Source organism: Microcebus murinus, chromosome 5 (genome assembly GCF_040939455.1).
Source record: "Microcebus murinus isolate Inina chromosome 5, M.murinus_Inina_mat1.0, whole genome shotgun sequence".
Taxonomy (NCBI): Eukaryota; Metazoa; Chordata; class Mammalia; order Primates; family Cheirogaleidae; genus Microcebus; species Microcebus murinus.
In genome coordinates, this window is record NC_134108.1 from 112,170,785 (window position 1) to 112,187,207 (window position 16,423).

The 16,423-nt window shown below is 58.3% G+C and overlaps 2 protein-coding genes and 1 non-coding gene across 4 annotated transcripts; 2 read left to right on the plus strand and 1 right to left on the minus strand.

Moving 5' to 3' along the window:
* The first annotated feature begins 1,189 nt into the window (after positions 1–1,189).
* Positions 1,190–8,878, plus strand: CDSN (corneodesmosin). 2 transcript variants are annotated; one of them, XM_076002756.1, is made up of 2 exons: positions 1,190–1,788; positions 7,240–8,878. In XM_076002756.1, the coding sequence occupies exons 1-2, from the start codon at positions 1,478–1,480 to the stop codon at positions 8,687–8,689; spliced, it is 1,761 nt and encodes a 586-aa protein (XP_075858871.1). In that variant the 5' UTR covers positions 1,190–1,477; the 3' UTR covers positions 8,690–8,878. The 2 variants fall into 2 exon arrangements, with proteins under 2 accessions (XP_075858871.1, XP_012596601.1); XM_012741147.2 differs by lacking the exon at positions 1,190–1,788 and adding an exon at positions 5,116–5,313 and having other exon boundaries at positions 7,236–8,878.
* Positions 3,726–3,864, minus strand: LOC142871182 (U4 spliceosomal RNA). Its single transcript, XR_012919447.1, has one exon. It is a non-coding gene; the product is annotated as a U4 spliceosomal RNA (small nuclear RNA).
* A 3,217-nt stretch (positions 8,879–12,095) lies between the features above and the next one.
* Positions 12,096–13,507, plus strand: C5H6orf15 (chromosome 5 C6orf15 homolog). The gene is made up of 2 exons (XM_012740982.3): positions 12,096–12,234; positions 12,494–13,507. Exons 1-2 carry the CDS (start codon positions 12,168–12,170, stop codon positions 13,324–13,326), a joined length of 900 nt encoding a protein of 299 aa, XP_012596436.2. The 5' UTR covers positions 12,096–12,167; the 3' UTR covers positions 13,327–13,507.
* The last annotated feature ends 2,916 nt before the right edge of the window (positions 13,508–16,423 follow it).

Sequence of the window (16,423 nt, forward strand, 5' to 3'; positions counted from 1 at the left end):
GGGGGCATTTCTCATCCCCAGCTTCTCTTAGGGTGACCCCCTAAGATCTTTGGCTGAACCCCGGTGCTTTGCATGGCTTAGGTCACCCCTCCCTTGAGGGGTCTTACCTGTCATTGACTAACCAGCCATCTTATGGGAGTCAAGCAGCAATCATAGGAACATTGTGTTTATCGTGTGGCCTCCAGACCCCCATTGCCGTGGGCTGGGCAGCTCTTGCTTAGTTGCAGCTCAGGTCCTTTGTTATGCCTCTAGGCAACAGCCCTGTTTATCACAGGGACTTTGTCCAGAGCACATTGCTTTTAAACGCTTTGGGCAGAACACATACATTACTCACTAACTTTAATTATTTTTTTTTTTTTGAGACAGAGTCTCACTTTGTTTTCCCAGGCTAGAGTGAGTGCCGTGGCGTCAGCCTAGCTCACAGCAACCTCAAACTCCTGGGCTCAAGCAATCCTCCTGCCTCAGCCTCCCAAGTAGCTGGGACTACAGGCACGCGCCACCATGCCCGGCTAAGTTTTTCTATGTATATTAGTTGGCCAATTAATTTCTTTCTGTTTATAGTAGAGACGAGGTCTCACTCTTGCTCAGGCTGGTTTCGAACTCCTGACCTCGAGCAATCCGCCTGCATCAGCCTCCCAGAGTGCTAGGATTACAGGCGAGAGCCACCGCGCCCGGCTAATTATTTTTTATTTTTTTTAAATTTTCTTTATTCTTCTTCAGACACAGTGAAGTCTGCATAAATTTAATTCTTAAACTAGGAAAATATATGTCAGTCCCCTATAGGTGGAAGTGGAAACCTCTCTAGACAACACACAAGAACTTTTTTGCATGTACTCTTCAGGGTTTAAGGGACGGTGAAGACCCACCCCCTGCCATCCCTTTACAGCATGGTGTCAGGGGCACAGAATACAGGGGTCTGGTGGGCTTGGAAGTCCAACAGAACTGGGTTTGAGTCTTTTCCAAACTGTTTTTGCTTGTTAGCAGTTGTTTTGGACAAATAATTTAAACTCAATTTCTTCATCTGTGAGATAAGGAGAAAAAGCACTTAACGCCGTAGGGCTGCTGTGAGAATGGAGACGACAAGACACATCCAAATGCAGGGCAGTGTCTGGCTCACAGTGGGCAATCAGTAACGGTGTTCTCATGCCCCAAGCCTCCTCTTTTCGGCATTTTGCTGTGTTGCCCAGGCTGGTCTCGAACTCCTGGCTCAAGTAATCCTCTTGTCTCAGCCTCCTAAGTAGCTGGGACTGCAGGTGGGCCACCGCCACGCCCGGCTTCAGCCTCCTCTTTGGCCATTCAAAGCCCTTCGGTTCCCTGCATCCTCTTATGTCTACTCCATTTCTATAGAATCCAAGTTCCTTTAGTCTGGTGTTGTGGCATCTACAGTCTGCTCCCAGCAGCCGGTCCATTCTCCCACCCACTATTCCCCTGCACCTGTGACCCTCACCAGCCCAAGGCATCTGCTCATGCTACCTGTATGGGAAGCACCGCCAGGGACCTGAGTCTCAGTGGCCTGCCCCCGGCTCCGCATTATTTATTCCTCAAGGCCCAGGGAAAGTCCCTCGCCTCGAAGCCAAGCCTGCCCCTTCTGCATGTTAGCCTTCCCTCTGCCGTGTGCCAGCTGCACTGCAGCTCCTGCAGGGCAAGGAGCCAGTCACCTTCTTCCTCAGTGCAACTCCCAAAGCACAGCACAAGCCACGCAGGGGAGCCGGTGCCTGGCACAGAAAAGACAGCAGCACAGGCTTGCCGGAGGGGACAGAGACTTGCCTTCTTCATAGTACAAGGCAGGTATCCCCATCTCTTGCCTACAGAAGGCATGTTTCATGCTGGTTTTCTCCAGTGGGGAGTGGGGAAGGGTGGATGCGTGCCACCCACTTTCTGCCAGCCCGTCCGTCCATCGTGCCGGGCACCTGCTGGGAGGGTGGGGCAGACTGTTGCTTCGGAATGCAGCAGACCCCCTGCGCTGCTGTGGTCGTCACCAGACCGGCAGCTTCACAGAAGGTGGGCACTCAGCCCGTGTCCCTCCCTTTCCTCCTTAGCCCCGTCAGCTTCCAGCCCCCTGCCTGCACAGGGAGAGAGGCTGGTGGTGAGCACCAGAGCAAGCCGCGGCAGGGCAGACAGGTTTCGGCAGGAAACTGGCAGCGCGGCGGAGCTCAGAGGGCCTAGATGTGGGCAGGACAGTCGAGGACGCGGGAGGCACAGGGAGGCAGGATGACGGACAGGGTGGACATCGGGGACAGGAGACAGCAGCGGGAGGAGGAGTGTGGCCACACTGCCAGCCGCGTGGGTGACTGGAGACCTGGCAGAGGCCGGGAGAGACTGTGCCTCCTCCAGCGCTGCTGTCCGGCCAAACGCTGGCGCTGACGCTGGCCGCAGGAACGTGAGAAAGAAAACAAGACAGCCTTTGCCACCGCTGGCCGGTCCGGAGAAGCTTGTGTGGGAAAAGAATAAGCCACAGGCCCCGCTGCTCCCCGGCCTTCTCCCACCCACGCTCCAGTCCACGGGCTCTGCACACCCACTGCTGGCCCAGCCTCCTCCCTGCAGGGAGCCGGGCTGAGGCCGAGGGAGGCACTTGGGAGGGACAGAGGGGCAGGGTCTCTTTAAATGGCATCCCCATGTCACTCTTGTGTCTGCTGCTCTGTGTGCAGCAGGAGGGGAGCAGAGGAGACTCTGCAGGGGTTGGGGTGGGGGGAGGAGCCCATCCTGCTTGCCTGGTGCCTGTGCTGGGGGACTGTGCCCCTTGTCCCATTTCCTCTTTCTGACAATTTCCTGTTTGAGCTTCACACAACCTTGCAAGGCAGGATTATTTAAAATGTTCCCATTTGTTGCTGGACACAGTGGCTCACGCCTGTAATCCTAGTACTCCGGGAGGCCGAGGCAGGAGGATCATTCAAGGTCAGGAGTTCAAGACCAGCCTGAGAAAGAGTGAGACCTCGTTTCTACTAAAAATAGAAAGAAATTATCTGGACATCCAAAAATATATATATAAAAAATTAGCCGGACATGCCTGTAGTCCCAGCTACTCAGGAGGCTGAGGCAGGAGGATGGCTTGAGCCCAGGAGTTTGAGGTTGCTGTAGCTAGGATGACACCACGGCACTCTAGCCTGGGTGACAGTGAGATCCTGTCTCCAAAAAATAAATTAATTATATAAAATATTCCCATTTTATTTATTTTTATTTATTTATTTTTTTGAGAGTCTCACTCTGTTGCTCGGGCTAGAGTGCCGTGGCATCAGCCTGGCTCACAGCAACCTCAAACTCCTAGGCTCAAGCAATCCTCTTGCCTCAGCCTCCCGAGTAGCTGGGACTACAGGCATGCGCCACCATGCCCGGCTAATTTTTTCTATATATTTTTAGTTGGCCAATTAATTTCTTTCTATTTATAGTAGAGACGGGGTCTCGCTCTTGCTCAGGTTGGTTTCGAACTCCTGACCTGGAGCAATCCACCCGCCTCAGCCTCCCAGAGTGCTAGGATTACAGGCGTGAGCCACCTTGCCCAGCCAAAATATGCCCATTTTAGAGATGAAGAAATTGAAGTTCAGAAAGGTTTGCTGAGTTGCCCAGAGCCAGGGGGTCAACTGGGACTTGAATCCATGTCATCTTCATTCTGAAGCTGCTGTTTTTTGTTTTGTTGCTTGTTTTCCCCCGAATATCAGCTCTCTTCAAGGGACGCTGTCCCATCGCCTCCTCTCTCTGTGACTCCCACAGCCCCGCTTCCTTCACTCTGTCCATAGAGACTGTCAACAATCCCCAGTGCCCACTGCACTGCAAACTGTCATGCGGGGCATTGGGAAATCTTTCAATTAGCAATAGCCGTGCCTCGCAGAAACCTCACTGGCTGTCACACTGCCACTGCGCAAAGCTCCCACCCTCCTTGAGTGCCACCAGCAAGCCGAGGGCTGGACTAGATGGCAGCCGCCAGCTGCTTGTGGCCATCCACATTTAAATTAGGTAAACTTCAAAATTCAGTTCCTCAGTTGGTTCCGCTACCACATGTGGCAGTGTCTACCTTACCAGACAGAGCAGACAGGGAACACTCCTATCCTGGCGCTGGGCTGGAGTGACAGGCGGGTCAGGAGGAGAGAGTGGGAGAGACCAGCCCAAGGGCTCCAGGGACAGAGCTGCCTTTGTGAGGGGGTGGGAACTTCTAGAAGCCAAGGCTTTGGGTGAGGGCGCCAGGGGCTCCCCCAGGTAGCTGTCTGACCGGGCCTGGGGGAGGAAGGGAAGACAGGTTGACGGATCCCAGCTCCTCCCTCCGATACTGATACTCTTGGTAATACTAATGAGCAATTAATTGGCTGAGGTGGGGCCGAGCCAAAGCAGGAGGGAGGGACACCACCACGCTCTTAGCAGACCAGGGCCTGCCTTGCATCTAAGGGCCACACTGGCCCGGCCCTCCTCTTCTGCCCAGCACGAGCGGGCTGCTGCTTCCTGCTCACTCACCAGTCCGGGGCCGCCACCTCCCCAATTAGCCTTATTAGTCTCTTGCTCACCCTCTGAGGTCTGGGTCACCAGCCCAGGGGGAGGGGCTGCGAGTGGCCTGTGAGTACCCAGCACCAGCTCTGACAGGGGTCCCCAGCCCAGCCTGGGCCCCAGCACCCCACGCTGTCCCGGGCGCTCCCAGGAGCGAGGGCTGGGCGCTGGTTCTGGGAAGCGGACGCCCGGTCTCTGAGAGGGGAGGGCTCACATGCTAGGCGTGTGGCCAGCCTGGCACTTGGGCAGTGGCAGCAGGGGAGACGGGGTGTGGGCGGGGGCAGCTCTCACGCCTGAAGGAGGAAAGTGGAGGCAGAGTGATGGGGTCCCAGGGACAGGAGCAGATGGGGGCTTGGGGGTCGGATGGGGTGGAGGCTGGAGCAGGCACCTGAGCGCAGAAGGGAAAGCTGAAATGCCCATGTCTGCAAGTGGAGGAGGGTGGGAGTCACCGGCCAGCCGGGGGAGGTGGGAGCCTGGGCAGAGTGCCTGGTTCCGGGTTAGGCAATGAGCAGCCGGGACAGGCCAGTCAGGCGGCAGGATGGCAGGACCTGTGGCCGTGGCACCCCACACTGCTGAGTAGGCAGGTGCTCCAGGCTGATTACTGCAGCTCCTCCCGCCACGCCAGCTTCCCCCGGGCACCCACCCCCTCCGCCCCTGCTCCCCTCCCCACAGTGACTCCTGCCCAGGGAATGTCCAGCCCTGGCATAAAGGCCCGGCTGTCCTCCAGCTCCTGTCAGTCAGAAGGCCGTTCCAAGATGGGCTGCTCTTGGGCACCCCGGATGGGGCACGTGGGTGGGCGCAGGGTGATGGCACTGCTGCTGGCTGGTCTCTTGCTGCCAGGTAGGGCTGGGGCCCTGAGTGGGAGGGCGGGGGGGGGGGGGGTCCAGGAGAGGACCCAGCAAGCTTGAAGGGCAGGGCTCTGAAGGCTGGTGTTTGAGACGGGGGCTGCTGCTCACTGCCTTGTCGCCTCGGGCAAGTCACTTCAACTATCTCAGCCTCAGTTTCTGAAACTTTAAAATGGGGTTATAATAACACCTAGCTCTAGTCTCTCTGTGTATCTCAAATTAAATAATGTATGTGACAGGTGCTTTGGAAATTCTAGAGGGTTCTGTAAATGGTGGTGGTGGTTGTTATCATGCTTATTAGGGGAGTGCTAGACGATGAAGATTGGGCATTTAATAGTAGTAATAATTGCTACCATGTTTAGAGCCCCCTTTATGAACCAGACACTTTTGATCATACATACATCAGCACTTTTGATCATTATACGAGTCATATGAGAGATCTGTTATTCCCACTCTACAGATGAGGACAGAGTCTTGGAGAGGCTAGGAAATTAGCTGGCTCAAGACCACACATTAGTGGCTCACGACCACTGTATTGAACCCTGGCAATACAGCCAGGGTTCAAACCTCGGGCTGAGTGAACCCGGATCCGTGCCATTGACCACCAGTATTTACAGCTCTTGTGGAATTTCTGCAACCTTCCCTGGTCTGGTGGGTGGGTGGTGTCTGGGGGAACAGAGGAGGGGAGAGGAGCGAAGGGGCGGGGACAGAGCTGGGGTCTGGCATGGAGAAGCACACAGAGAATTGCTTTTTGAGGAGAGGGTGGAGACATTGCAGATCATGGAGATCTGGTTGTTGGTGAAGGGTTCAAGGATGAGTGGCCGTAATAAACCATAACATCTAACGCTTTGTGTTTTTTAAAGCATCTTCCATGTAGATGACCTCAGTCTTCATAGTGGCACTGTGAGAAAGCAGGGCAGATTCCAGTTCTTTGAATGTACCAATTAAAGCTCAGAGAGGTTTTAGTGACTTGCTAGCATGTGCATGTGGCTCTGTCCACGCCACTCGGGACCTGGAGGGTTTGGGGTGGCAGAGAGTTGCGGAGGAAGGATGGGGTAAGTTGGGCCTGGGGCTGGGAGCACGGGGCGGGCAAGGAAGCAGGGGTCCCACACCCTCCAGGGGAGCAAAGGCAGCAGCAGTGGTGGGCGGCCGGGTGGGGCGGGGCGGGGTGCGCTGGCTGGGCGGGGAGATGACGCTGATACTGGAGGAGCCTCGGAGGCTCGTGGGGTTTCGCCCCGTGCCCTGGGCTGGGCCAGCGAGAGCAGGCGGCTCAGGGTGTGGTCTCCCGTCACACTGGTACTGGCAGGTTCTGAAGCAACAGGTGGTGACCCCACATCCTGGCCATGGCCAGCGCTGAGACGCCAGACAGACTTCCCATCCTTTGCCCAAGCGTGGACTCTCATGGGGGCCGGCGGCGGGTCTAGGCCCAAGTGTCCTTCCCTACTTCCGCCCCACCGCCACGGGTTTCTGTCTCCCCGGAGTCTCTCTTCTTTATATTTCCCTTCCTCTCGTCCCTCCATGTTCTGCTTTCCCTTTGGCCCTACGGTCTGGCCTGGGATGATTTCCCTCAGGATTTATGCCCCCACTTCTCAGAGCCTCAGTTTCCCCACTCTGTCTCCTTATGGTCCTATTCGTTCCTGCTGCTTCTCTCTCCCTCTTGTCTTCAGCGCACCTCTTCGAGGCCTCCCACTTCGGAGACTCATTTTCCGTTTTTCTGGAGTTTGCCCCCCAGCAGTGAACTGCCCTTGTTCTGCCATCTCCGTGTGCTTTAGCAACGACAGCCAGGTCTCCCTCCTTTCCCCACCTGGACGCCCCCGGGGCTCCTCCTGGGAGAACTCAGGTGGCAGGTGACTGAGACGGGCTGCAGGGGGAGAAGCCAAGACTCCTGGGCCTTCCTAACCACTGCCTTCCTCCCAGGGAGCGTGGCTAAGAGCGTCGCGACCTTCTCAGATCCCTGCAAGGACCCCACGCGGATCACCTCCCCTAACCACCCCTGCCTCGCCGGGAAGGGCGGCTCCGGTGGCTCCGGCTCCAGCTCCGGCTCCAGCTCCGGCTCCAGCTCTGGCTCCTCCAGCGGTGGGTCCAGTGGATCCAGTGTCGCCCAGGGCGGTTCTTCAGGATCTTCATTATTTAAGCCAGGAACAGGATATTCCCAGAGCAGCTATTCCTCCGGATCCGGACCCGGCTTCAGTCTACAGGGCGCACCTGGCTCCTCCCCGTCGGGAAGCGGCAGCTCTCAGTCAGAGCTCGTCAACTACCAGCCAGGGCATGGCTCTGCTCTGCCGACCAACGACGACTCTTCCCCCGCAGGAAGCTCTTCCCAGTCTGGAGAAAGCTCTTCCTTCTCCCAAAGCTCCAGTGTGTCCAGCAGCAGAGGCCAGAGCGCCAGCTCCAGCCTTCGTCCCTGCAGCTCAGACGTCCCCGACTCCCCCTGCAGCGGCGGGCCCGTGGTCTCGCACTCGGGCTCCTACATCTCCAGCTCCCACTCAGTGTCAGGGGGCCAGCGGCCTGTGGTGGTGGTGGTGGAGCAGCACGGCTCTGGTGGCCCCGGAGGGGTTCAAGGTGTCCCCTGCAGCAGCGGTGGCCTTCCAGGCAAGCCCTGCCCCCCCATCACCTCTGTGGACAAGCCCCACGGCGGCTACGAGGTGGTGGGCGGCTCCTCGGACAGCTATCTGGTGCCAGGCATGACCTACAGCAAGGGTAAAATCTACCCTGTGGGCTACTTCACCAAAGAGAACCCTGTCAAAGGCTCCCCCGGTGTCCCCTCCTTTGCAGCGGGGCCCCCCATCTCCGAGGGCAAATACTTCTCCAGCAACCCCATCATCCCCAGCCACAGCTCTTCCGGTTCCAGCGCCCGGCCGTTGGGAGCTGCTTCTGCCATTGTGTTCCAGCCAGTGGGTGCTGGCGGGGTCCGGCTCTGTGGCGTCGGCTCCGCGGGCTCCAAGGGGCCCTGCTCCCCCTCCGGTCCTGGAGTCCACCTCACTCCCAGCATCTCCAGCAGCTCCGGCTCTGCCCACCACCCCTGTGGCGGCGCTTCCCCGGGGCCCTGCTCCCCCCCGGGCCCCGGCTCCTTGGGTGGCAGCTCCAGCTCCCAGTCAGGTGGTACGATCGCCCTTCAGCCCTGTGGCAGCAAGTCCAGCTCCTCTGGCCACCCTTGCCTTTCTGTCTCCTCCTCGGTGCTGACTGGGGGTCCCAAGGGCTCTCCCCAGCCTGATCCGTCCACTGGCGCCAAGCCCTGTGGCTCTAGCAGCTCTGGAAGGATCCCCTGCCGCTCCATCCGGGATGTCCTGGCCCAAGTGAAGCCTCTGGGGCCCCAGCTAGCTGACCCTGAAGTTTTCTTACCCCAGGGAGAGGCGCTGGACCGCCCGTAGGTCAGGCTCTGCGCCCGTGCCTGGGCGGGCACATGCGCACACCACCTCCCATCTCCAGGGCCCAGGCGTAGGTTAGCTCAGTTTCCCTCCTCCCGCCCAAGACTGCTGCTCTACTTCCTCCATCCCCTCTGATGCCCTGGTAAGTTATCCCTTCCTCTTCTCTTTGCCAAATAAAGCAAAGTCAAACCATTACCTGAAAACAGTGACCACTCTTCGCCAACCTCTCTTTGCCAACTGGTCGACCAACCCTATGTGCCACTGGGCTCTCAGTCCCGATTCCACCCCACCTCCATTGCAGAGCTCACCAGGCCCCCGAGATCACTGTTTCCAAACACCCTTCTCCCCTCAAGGCCTCCATCTCAGCCCCGTTCCCGGCTGCCACTCCTCTCCAAGCTCAGGAGCTTCCCTGGGTGAGGGAGACCCAGGGCGCCTGCCCTCTCTGGGCCCTGGGCAGCCGGCTCAATAAACTGTGTGTGCTCAGCGCAGACTTGCTGCCTTCTTGCAGTCCTGCGTCTCCTCTCTGGGAGAGCCTGGTGGTGCCCTCCTGCGCCTCCTCTGGAGGCCCCGTGCACCCCATTTTCACCAGTGAGTTGGCCTGCACTTCTCTCACAGCTGCCTTACAGCCCCTCCCACAAAGGGGGACAGCAAACGCCTGCTGGCCGGAAAGCAGAGGCCACCTGGTGTCCCGGAGCCTCCCTGCACTGCTCCAGGGAGCCCGTTCTGTGCCCAGCCCTCCTCCAGCCCCAGGCCCTGCCCTGCCCTCGCATGGAGCCCTCACGGGTGCCTCCCGCCACCCAGACTCCTCTCCCGTCGGTGTGCCTCACCTGGACGCCATCCTCTCTGGGAGGCTCGAGCCTCCGCCTCCTGGGTTTCTGGGACACCAGGCCTTGGGAAGGCTGGGGCACAGCAACCCAGACAGGGTTCCTGTCAACTGAGCGGGATCTGCACGGGCGCCGTCCTGGGAGCTGGGGGCGGAAAGGGGAGGACAGGGATGGGAGTGGGGCAGAGAGAGCAGCCAAGCGAGGCGGCTCACCGCCTAAATCAGTAAGCCCAGCTGGTGGCAGGACAGAGCCCAGTTCCTCTCCGGCCGCACACCTGCTGCCTCTGCAGGGCTCCCAGCCGAGAGCTGCGGACCTGTGGCTCCCGGGTGAGGGGTGCGAGAGCGGCCACCAGCCAGGGCACCGCTCTGCTCCACCAGACGCTGATTCTTCCCCTGGGGACGCTCCAGTGGAGAAGAGGAGGTGGCCTCTGTGGAGAAGGCAGGACAGGGAGACCTGGAGGAGCATGCCACTTACATCCTGGAGACAGGCAGGGCAGCGGCTGAGGCCGAGGCTGTTCTCATGCCCCAAGGAGGGCACAGTGGGCTGTGCTTGTCCCTGTAGGAAGAGTGACACCTCGGAGCACAGGCCACCTCTCAGGCCTCTGCTCGGCTGCGAAGGAACTCAGCCCTTCCCCAGCACAGCCCTAACCCATTTGCTCTAATGGGATGGTGTTAGCTGGTCCCAAATTTAGAACTGTTGAAATTCCAAGTCCAGAACCAGAAGAAATGTATTAACAGTGACTCGAAATGACCTGGGGCAGCTGAGCCAACCTGCAGGGTTGACTGAAGACACAGCATGGCTCCAAACAGCCCTGTTTCTGTCAGCACTGTTGCATCACCCTTGGTCCCGCATCTGGCCCCTGGACTGTGGCCAAGGGCAGGAATCGAGGCCTGAGGAGGCTCCATGGGTGGGAATTTTGGGAAAGGGGCAACGCCCTCCATGTGGGGCTTCCTCTAGTCTCTGGCGTGCTCCAGGGTAAACAGTGGATGTCACTCAAAAAGGCCACTGGTCTCCACCCATTGGCCCATTCTGCAGAGGAGCTCTTCACTCTTCTTCGCAGGGCCTGGGGTGGAGATGGAACAGTAAAATCAGCTAACGCTTCCTGGTCAGACCTCAGGTGGGAAGCCTCCTCTGGGGGCCTCCTGGAAGCAATGGAGAGAACAAAGGCATCTAAAATATTTTATTAAAAACTCAAACATTTCTAAAAATAGACAAGATGGTTAGTGAGTCCCTATGTTTCCATCACCCAGCTCCAACAATGATCAAATCATGGGCATTTGACAATAGCACCCAAATGTCCTCCTCTACTGCTCTCTTTCTTTTTTTTCTGAGACAGTCTCACTCTGTTGCCCAGGCGAGAGTCCCGTGGCATCAGCCTAGTTCACAGCAACCTCAAACTCCTGGGCTCAAGCGATCCTCCTGCCTCAGCCTCCTGAGTAGCTGGGACTACAGGCACGTGCTGCCTTGCTCGGCTAATTTTTCTATTTTTAGTAGAGATGGGATCTTGCTCTTGCTTGTCTTGAACTCCAGGGTTAGGGTTAGGGTTAGCAAGGTTCAAGCAATCTTCCCACCTCGGCCTCCCAGAGTGCTGGATTATAGGCGTGAGCCACCGTGGTTGGCCTCCTCTACTGTTATCTGTAAACAGTCACTTTCTCTCAGTATTTTTTAATATTCTAGGGGCACACCTGGCCATCTGCGGTAGGCAGAATGGTGTCCGTACCCCAGCGCCACCAAGAATCCCACACCCTAATCCCCAGAACCTATGAGCATGTTAGGTTATGTGGCGAAGGGAAATTAAGGTTGCAGATGGGATTAAGGTTATTAGGCATCTGCTTTTAAAATGGGGAGATTATCCCAGATTATCTGGGCGGGTCCAGTGCAATCGTGGGGACTTAAATGTGGACGTGGGAGCAGAAGAGGAGGTCAGGCCGAGGCAAGGGGAGAAGAGCCTGCTGTTTCTGGCTTTGAGGGTTAGGGTGGGACTGCGGGCCAAGGACGTGGCGGCCTCTGGGAGCTGGAAAGGGCAAGGGAGGGGTTCTCCTCTAGAGCCCCAGAAAGAAACAGCCCTGAGGACACCTCGATTGCAGCCCAGTGAGCCCCGGGTTGTGCTGCTGGTCTCCAAACGGCAAGGCAACACATTTGCGTTGCTGGGAGCTGGAAGTCTGTGGCGACGGTCACTGCTCGTGCGGACGGGAACAGGGCTTGCCCGAGACCCAGGCTCTCACGTAGGAGCAGCTCCTCAGAGGGGGCCACTTCTGCACCCCAAAACTCCTGCAGGGTGGAGTCCAGGCAAAGGCGCTGTGGGGGTGCTGGGAGAGAAAGATCTGGATCCCAAAGAGAGAACAGAACCTAGTGCTTCCGTTGCTGAGAGAGGCCACGCAGAGACTGGGCCCAGGGAGGGCAGGGCTAGCAGCCAGGGTGAGCTGTGAGCCAGGACGCCTGGGTCGCGCAGGAAAGGCGCCAGGCGGGGAGACGCCCAGCTTCCTCTGGGACATTCAAGTGCACCTGTTGCCACAGACCGTATCAGGAATGAGGGTGGGATGCGGAGATTTATTGTCTCCACAACCGCCGGCCCAGCCTGTTCCTGCCGTTGCCCGCCCCACCAGCAGGATAAAGGGCCAGCTGTCTGGGGCCAGGGAGATTCAGAGCTGAGCAGAATGCAGGGCCGAGTGGCAGGGAGCTGGGCCCCCCGGGGCCTGCTGCTGCTCTGTCTTCTTCTCCCAGGTGCAAGGCTGTGCCCGACCTTGGGCAGGAGGGGACTGGGGTTCCCTGGGGAACTGAAATTAAGGGAAGGGGTGAAGGCAGGAGGGGCCACATTGAATTCTCCTAGGGAACCAGGGAAGGGAGGGCGTGGGGACCACATATCCAGGGGTAGGGGACCTGGGGCCTTGGGGTCGCATGTGGCCTTCTGGATCCTTGAGTGCAGTCTTTTGATTGAATCCAAATTTTACGGAGCAAACGCTTTATCTTCTCTTTCCCTCAGGCCTCTTCTCCCGGAGCATCAGTGTGGTGGAGGAGAAAGTTCCCCGGGACTCGGGGTCCACGTTGCCTCTGTTTGGACACCCGTCCTTGACTGGCCCCTCCACCTCTGAACATCCTCAGCCCGCGCCGAGGTCCAGCGATTGGGCGCGGGCTCCCCTGAAGCTCCGCGCTCCTGTGCCAGGCAGCTCCCAGCCTGCGGGGCGTCCGGCGGTGCAGAGATGGCCTCCACCTGGGGGGCTGCCCGCCTTGGATTCCTGGCCCTCGGAGGATCCCTGGCAGGTGCTGGCAGCTGAGGACGGTCCCAGGGAACTGCTGCCGGAAGGCCGGTCGTACTTCCCCAGGGCAGCGGCCCTCCCTCTGGGCAGCGGCCCCCCGCCTGAGGAGTTCCCTGCACGCACCGCAGGCCCCTCAGCCGAGGCCGCGCTCCTCCTGCAGGACTCCGGGTCCACACGGCCGCCTCGTCCTAACCCGCTAGGAGCCCAGGGAGAAGTCCTCGCCCGACGCCCACCCTGGTCTCTCATCCCCAGGGTTCTGTCTGGTCACCCCTGGGGGACCCTGAGTCCCGGTGTGTCCTGGGGAGGGGGAGGTCCTGGGACTGGATGGGGAACGAGGCCCATGCCACACCCTGCAGGGATGTGGGGTAGCGACACTCCGTTCCCTGGTACTGGCTGGGGGGGTATTAGCCGCTACCCGGGCACGGGCTGGGGGAACGTTCATCTATACCCAGGTGTCAATAATCAGCTCCCCCCCAGAATGCTCCGCCCTCCTGGCTCTTCTTGGATCGGCCCGGCCGGTTTCCCCAGCCCCCCAAGCCCCGGGCTGCAGTGGGGCTAGAGCAGACGGAGTGAAGCCCCAAGGCAGCGTCAGCGAAGGGGGCCCTGCCGTGCCGCGCCGAGCTGCCAGGATGAGCCGGTCGAGGCCCAGTCCGCGTCTCCAGCGTTCTCCCACCTCTCGCCCTGCCCCGCAGCCCCAGGCTGGTCTCCAATAAACACCAGCAGTTGCTGAGTTCGCTGCTCTGGACGTCTTTCTTTCTGGGCATAAACCGAAGGGAGTTTTGTACGTTCCCATTTCCTAGCCACCTCCATGTCCAGGGGCCCCTGCAGATGCTCTCTTGTTGTCCCCGTCCCTTGCAAAGGATCAAAGCCCAGGTGCCTGAGGTGGAGTCTCATGCTCTCACCCTGGCCAGACAGGAGAGCTGGTTCCAGAATTGTCCCGGAATCTGAAAGGGGAAGGAGGGGCAGTAGGACTAGGTGGGTTGGCACCTGCCGCCCCCATGGGTCGAGGGCAGGTCCCAGAAGGTGGCACAGGGCAGGTGGGATAACTACTCTGCAATTCATGGAAACACAGAGAGTGGTCACAGTTTCTACACTTCACTTATCTTTTCTTCCCCAGAAGGTCATGCTTCTTAGAAGTGGCAATGCCTCGATCTCCTCCCTTACATGCATCACTGAGCACGTTGTGCTCCAGAGAACCACAGACTTTGAACCCTTGCTGAATAAATCACAGGCCTCATACAGGAAAAGAGAAAAGGGAGAAGGGAAAGGGAGAGAATAGCTTGGAGCCAACAATGCCACCTGCAGCAGCCTTTGATGTATTTATTCCCACGCCAGGACAGTCTCTCGCTCGGCCTCGCCGTCTCTCTCCTGCCCTCCTTCTGCTTTTCCCAGGGCTCGGTGTCCCCTCCAGGGGCTGGATAGAGGGCAGCGAAGGGTCGGGCTACGAAAGCGCTGACAGAACTGGCAGGAGTGGGGTGGCGGCGGTGGCTCCGATTCTCTCTTCCCTGTGCCCGACCCGCCCGCAGTGGTCCAGGTGTTCCGCCCTCCACGCGCCCTGGGATGAGCCAGGGCCCCGAGAATTGGGCAGCCTGTGGGAGAGGAGGCAGGAGGAGAAACACCTGGACCGCGGGGGGCGGGCTGCCTGCTGGCTTGTGCGGGACATGGGTGTCCTCCGAGGAGAGTCTCTGTCCTTGTGTCTGTGCGTGGCTCCAGCCTTGACTGAGGATCCCCTCTCGGGACACCTTCCCCGCAGCCAGCCTCCCGTCTCCATCACCTCAACCTCCTCACCCATTCTTTTCCCTCCTCGGACTCCCCTGGTCCCTCCGACCTAGGGTGGGGGGCGAGTGCCTGTTTTCCGTGCCTGCCTCTTCCGCAAGCCCAAGCCCATTCTCCCAGGCCTGGGCTCTCCTTTCTGTGTCCCCTTTCCTAGTGCCCCTTCTGTATTCACTCCTATTTGCACTTTTAACCTCTGTGTCAGCAGGCCCTGCGCTGCTCCCCAGGCTCAGGATGTATTGCCATGAGGACAGGGCTTTGTCCCTTTCGTCCACGGCTGCACCCAGCAGCAGGACGCGGGCTGGAGCAGCACTCGGTGAGCATGGGGGGAGCGGCCCAATCCCCGTCTCTCCCCCTCGCGAAGCTTCCTCTCTTCCTCTGCCCTGCTGCTGAGCCGCAGGCCTGCACAGAGCCAGCCTGCACTCTGCAGGTGGCCTTCCCAGAGCCTCTCCGGCTCCCGCAAACCTGCTGGAGCCCTTCGCGGCGCAGGACGTGCTCCGTGCATTTCATCATTTGCCCCTCATTAGCCCAGGAGTATTAAAAGGCTCTTTTTACAGATGGAGCAACTGGGAGTCAGAGAGATTAAGTAACTCACACAAGGTCACAGTGACTGAGGCAGTGACTCAAACCTAGTTTTTCTCATTATCTGTCCAGGGAGTGTTCAAGTACAACATGCAATGGACAGAAACACCAACTGGCTCTGTCACGGGGCCTGACCCCGACAAGGCGCTCACACACACCCTTCCAGCGTGTCGCACACGCGCTCACACACGGCCGCCCGCGCAGGAGCCAAGTGTGCCTGGCGCTGGGCGCTGACGGCTGGGGCTGGCCTGCAGCAGCAGAGCTCTTGGGGAGCTGTGGCTACTCCCTCGGGGTGGTCTTTGGTTTAAGGTCAGTTGTTGCTTAGAAAAAGAGGAGGAGAGGGGTCAGTAATCTGTGATACAATAACGGCCCTAAAGTTCACCATGGAGACTGCTGCTGGCACGCTGATCTTTACGTCTTCGTTAGTGGTTAATTGGTAGAAGTGGTGCCCGGAGTAGCGGGAGGCATTTCTCCTGTCCTAAAAGAGCATTTGGCCACGAGTTGGGAGACCAGGGCTCCCCTTCTTCCACACGCCTTCTCTACCAGGTTAGCCTAGGCAAGCCATTGACTCTGCAGACCTCAGTCTTCTCATCTCTAAAATGGGATGAAAGCAAATGTCCAGCCTCCCTCACAGGGTTGTTAGAAAGTCTAATTAAGACAATGATATGGTGCCTTAGAAACATCAGAAGAGGCTGGTCCTAGTGCAGCACTTTGTCCCAGTGAGGCGGTCCCCGCAGGACCATAGAAAGATAGTTCTTAGCCCGATGGTGCGAGGCTGGCCTGCTACTGTGCCCCGAGTTGACTTCGCAGTAGATTGTTAGCATTGTGTGATGCTTCCCATGGGGAATTGCTCTCGAGAAAATGATTCCAGGACCAAGCAGGGAGAGTTGGCTTCTCATTTAAATATTTCATTCCTTAAGCAAACTGCACTCAGTCAGACGTTTTCCCCTTGTACACACACTGGTGGGTGATAACAATAATAGCTTCTTTCATCCATTTACCGTGAAGTAAATGTGTTACAGGGCTATTTCAATTCTAGGGTGTACTTACTCTTATTATTTCCATTTTACAGGTGAAGCAACTGAGGCTCAGAAGTTCAGGTGACTTGCCCAAGGTCACGCAGCCATAAGCGGTGGAGCGTGGTCATGGCCCCATCTGGAAACCACAAGCATGGGAGGGCAGGCTGCACAGAGCAGGAGAGAGTCAGATTCTCCAGCCCCGACGGCTTAGTCGCTACCTGGAGTCTTCTCCAGCAAGTCCATTTTCTCTCTTCTCCATGTCACCTGAAGGTCAGCAGTCTG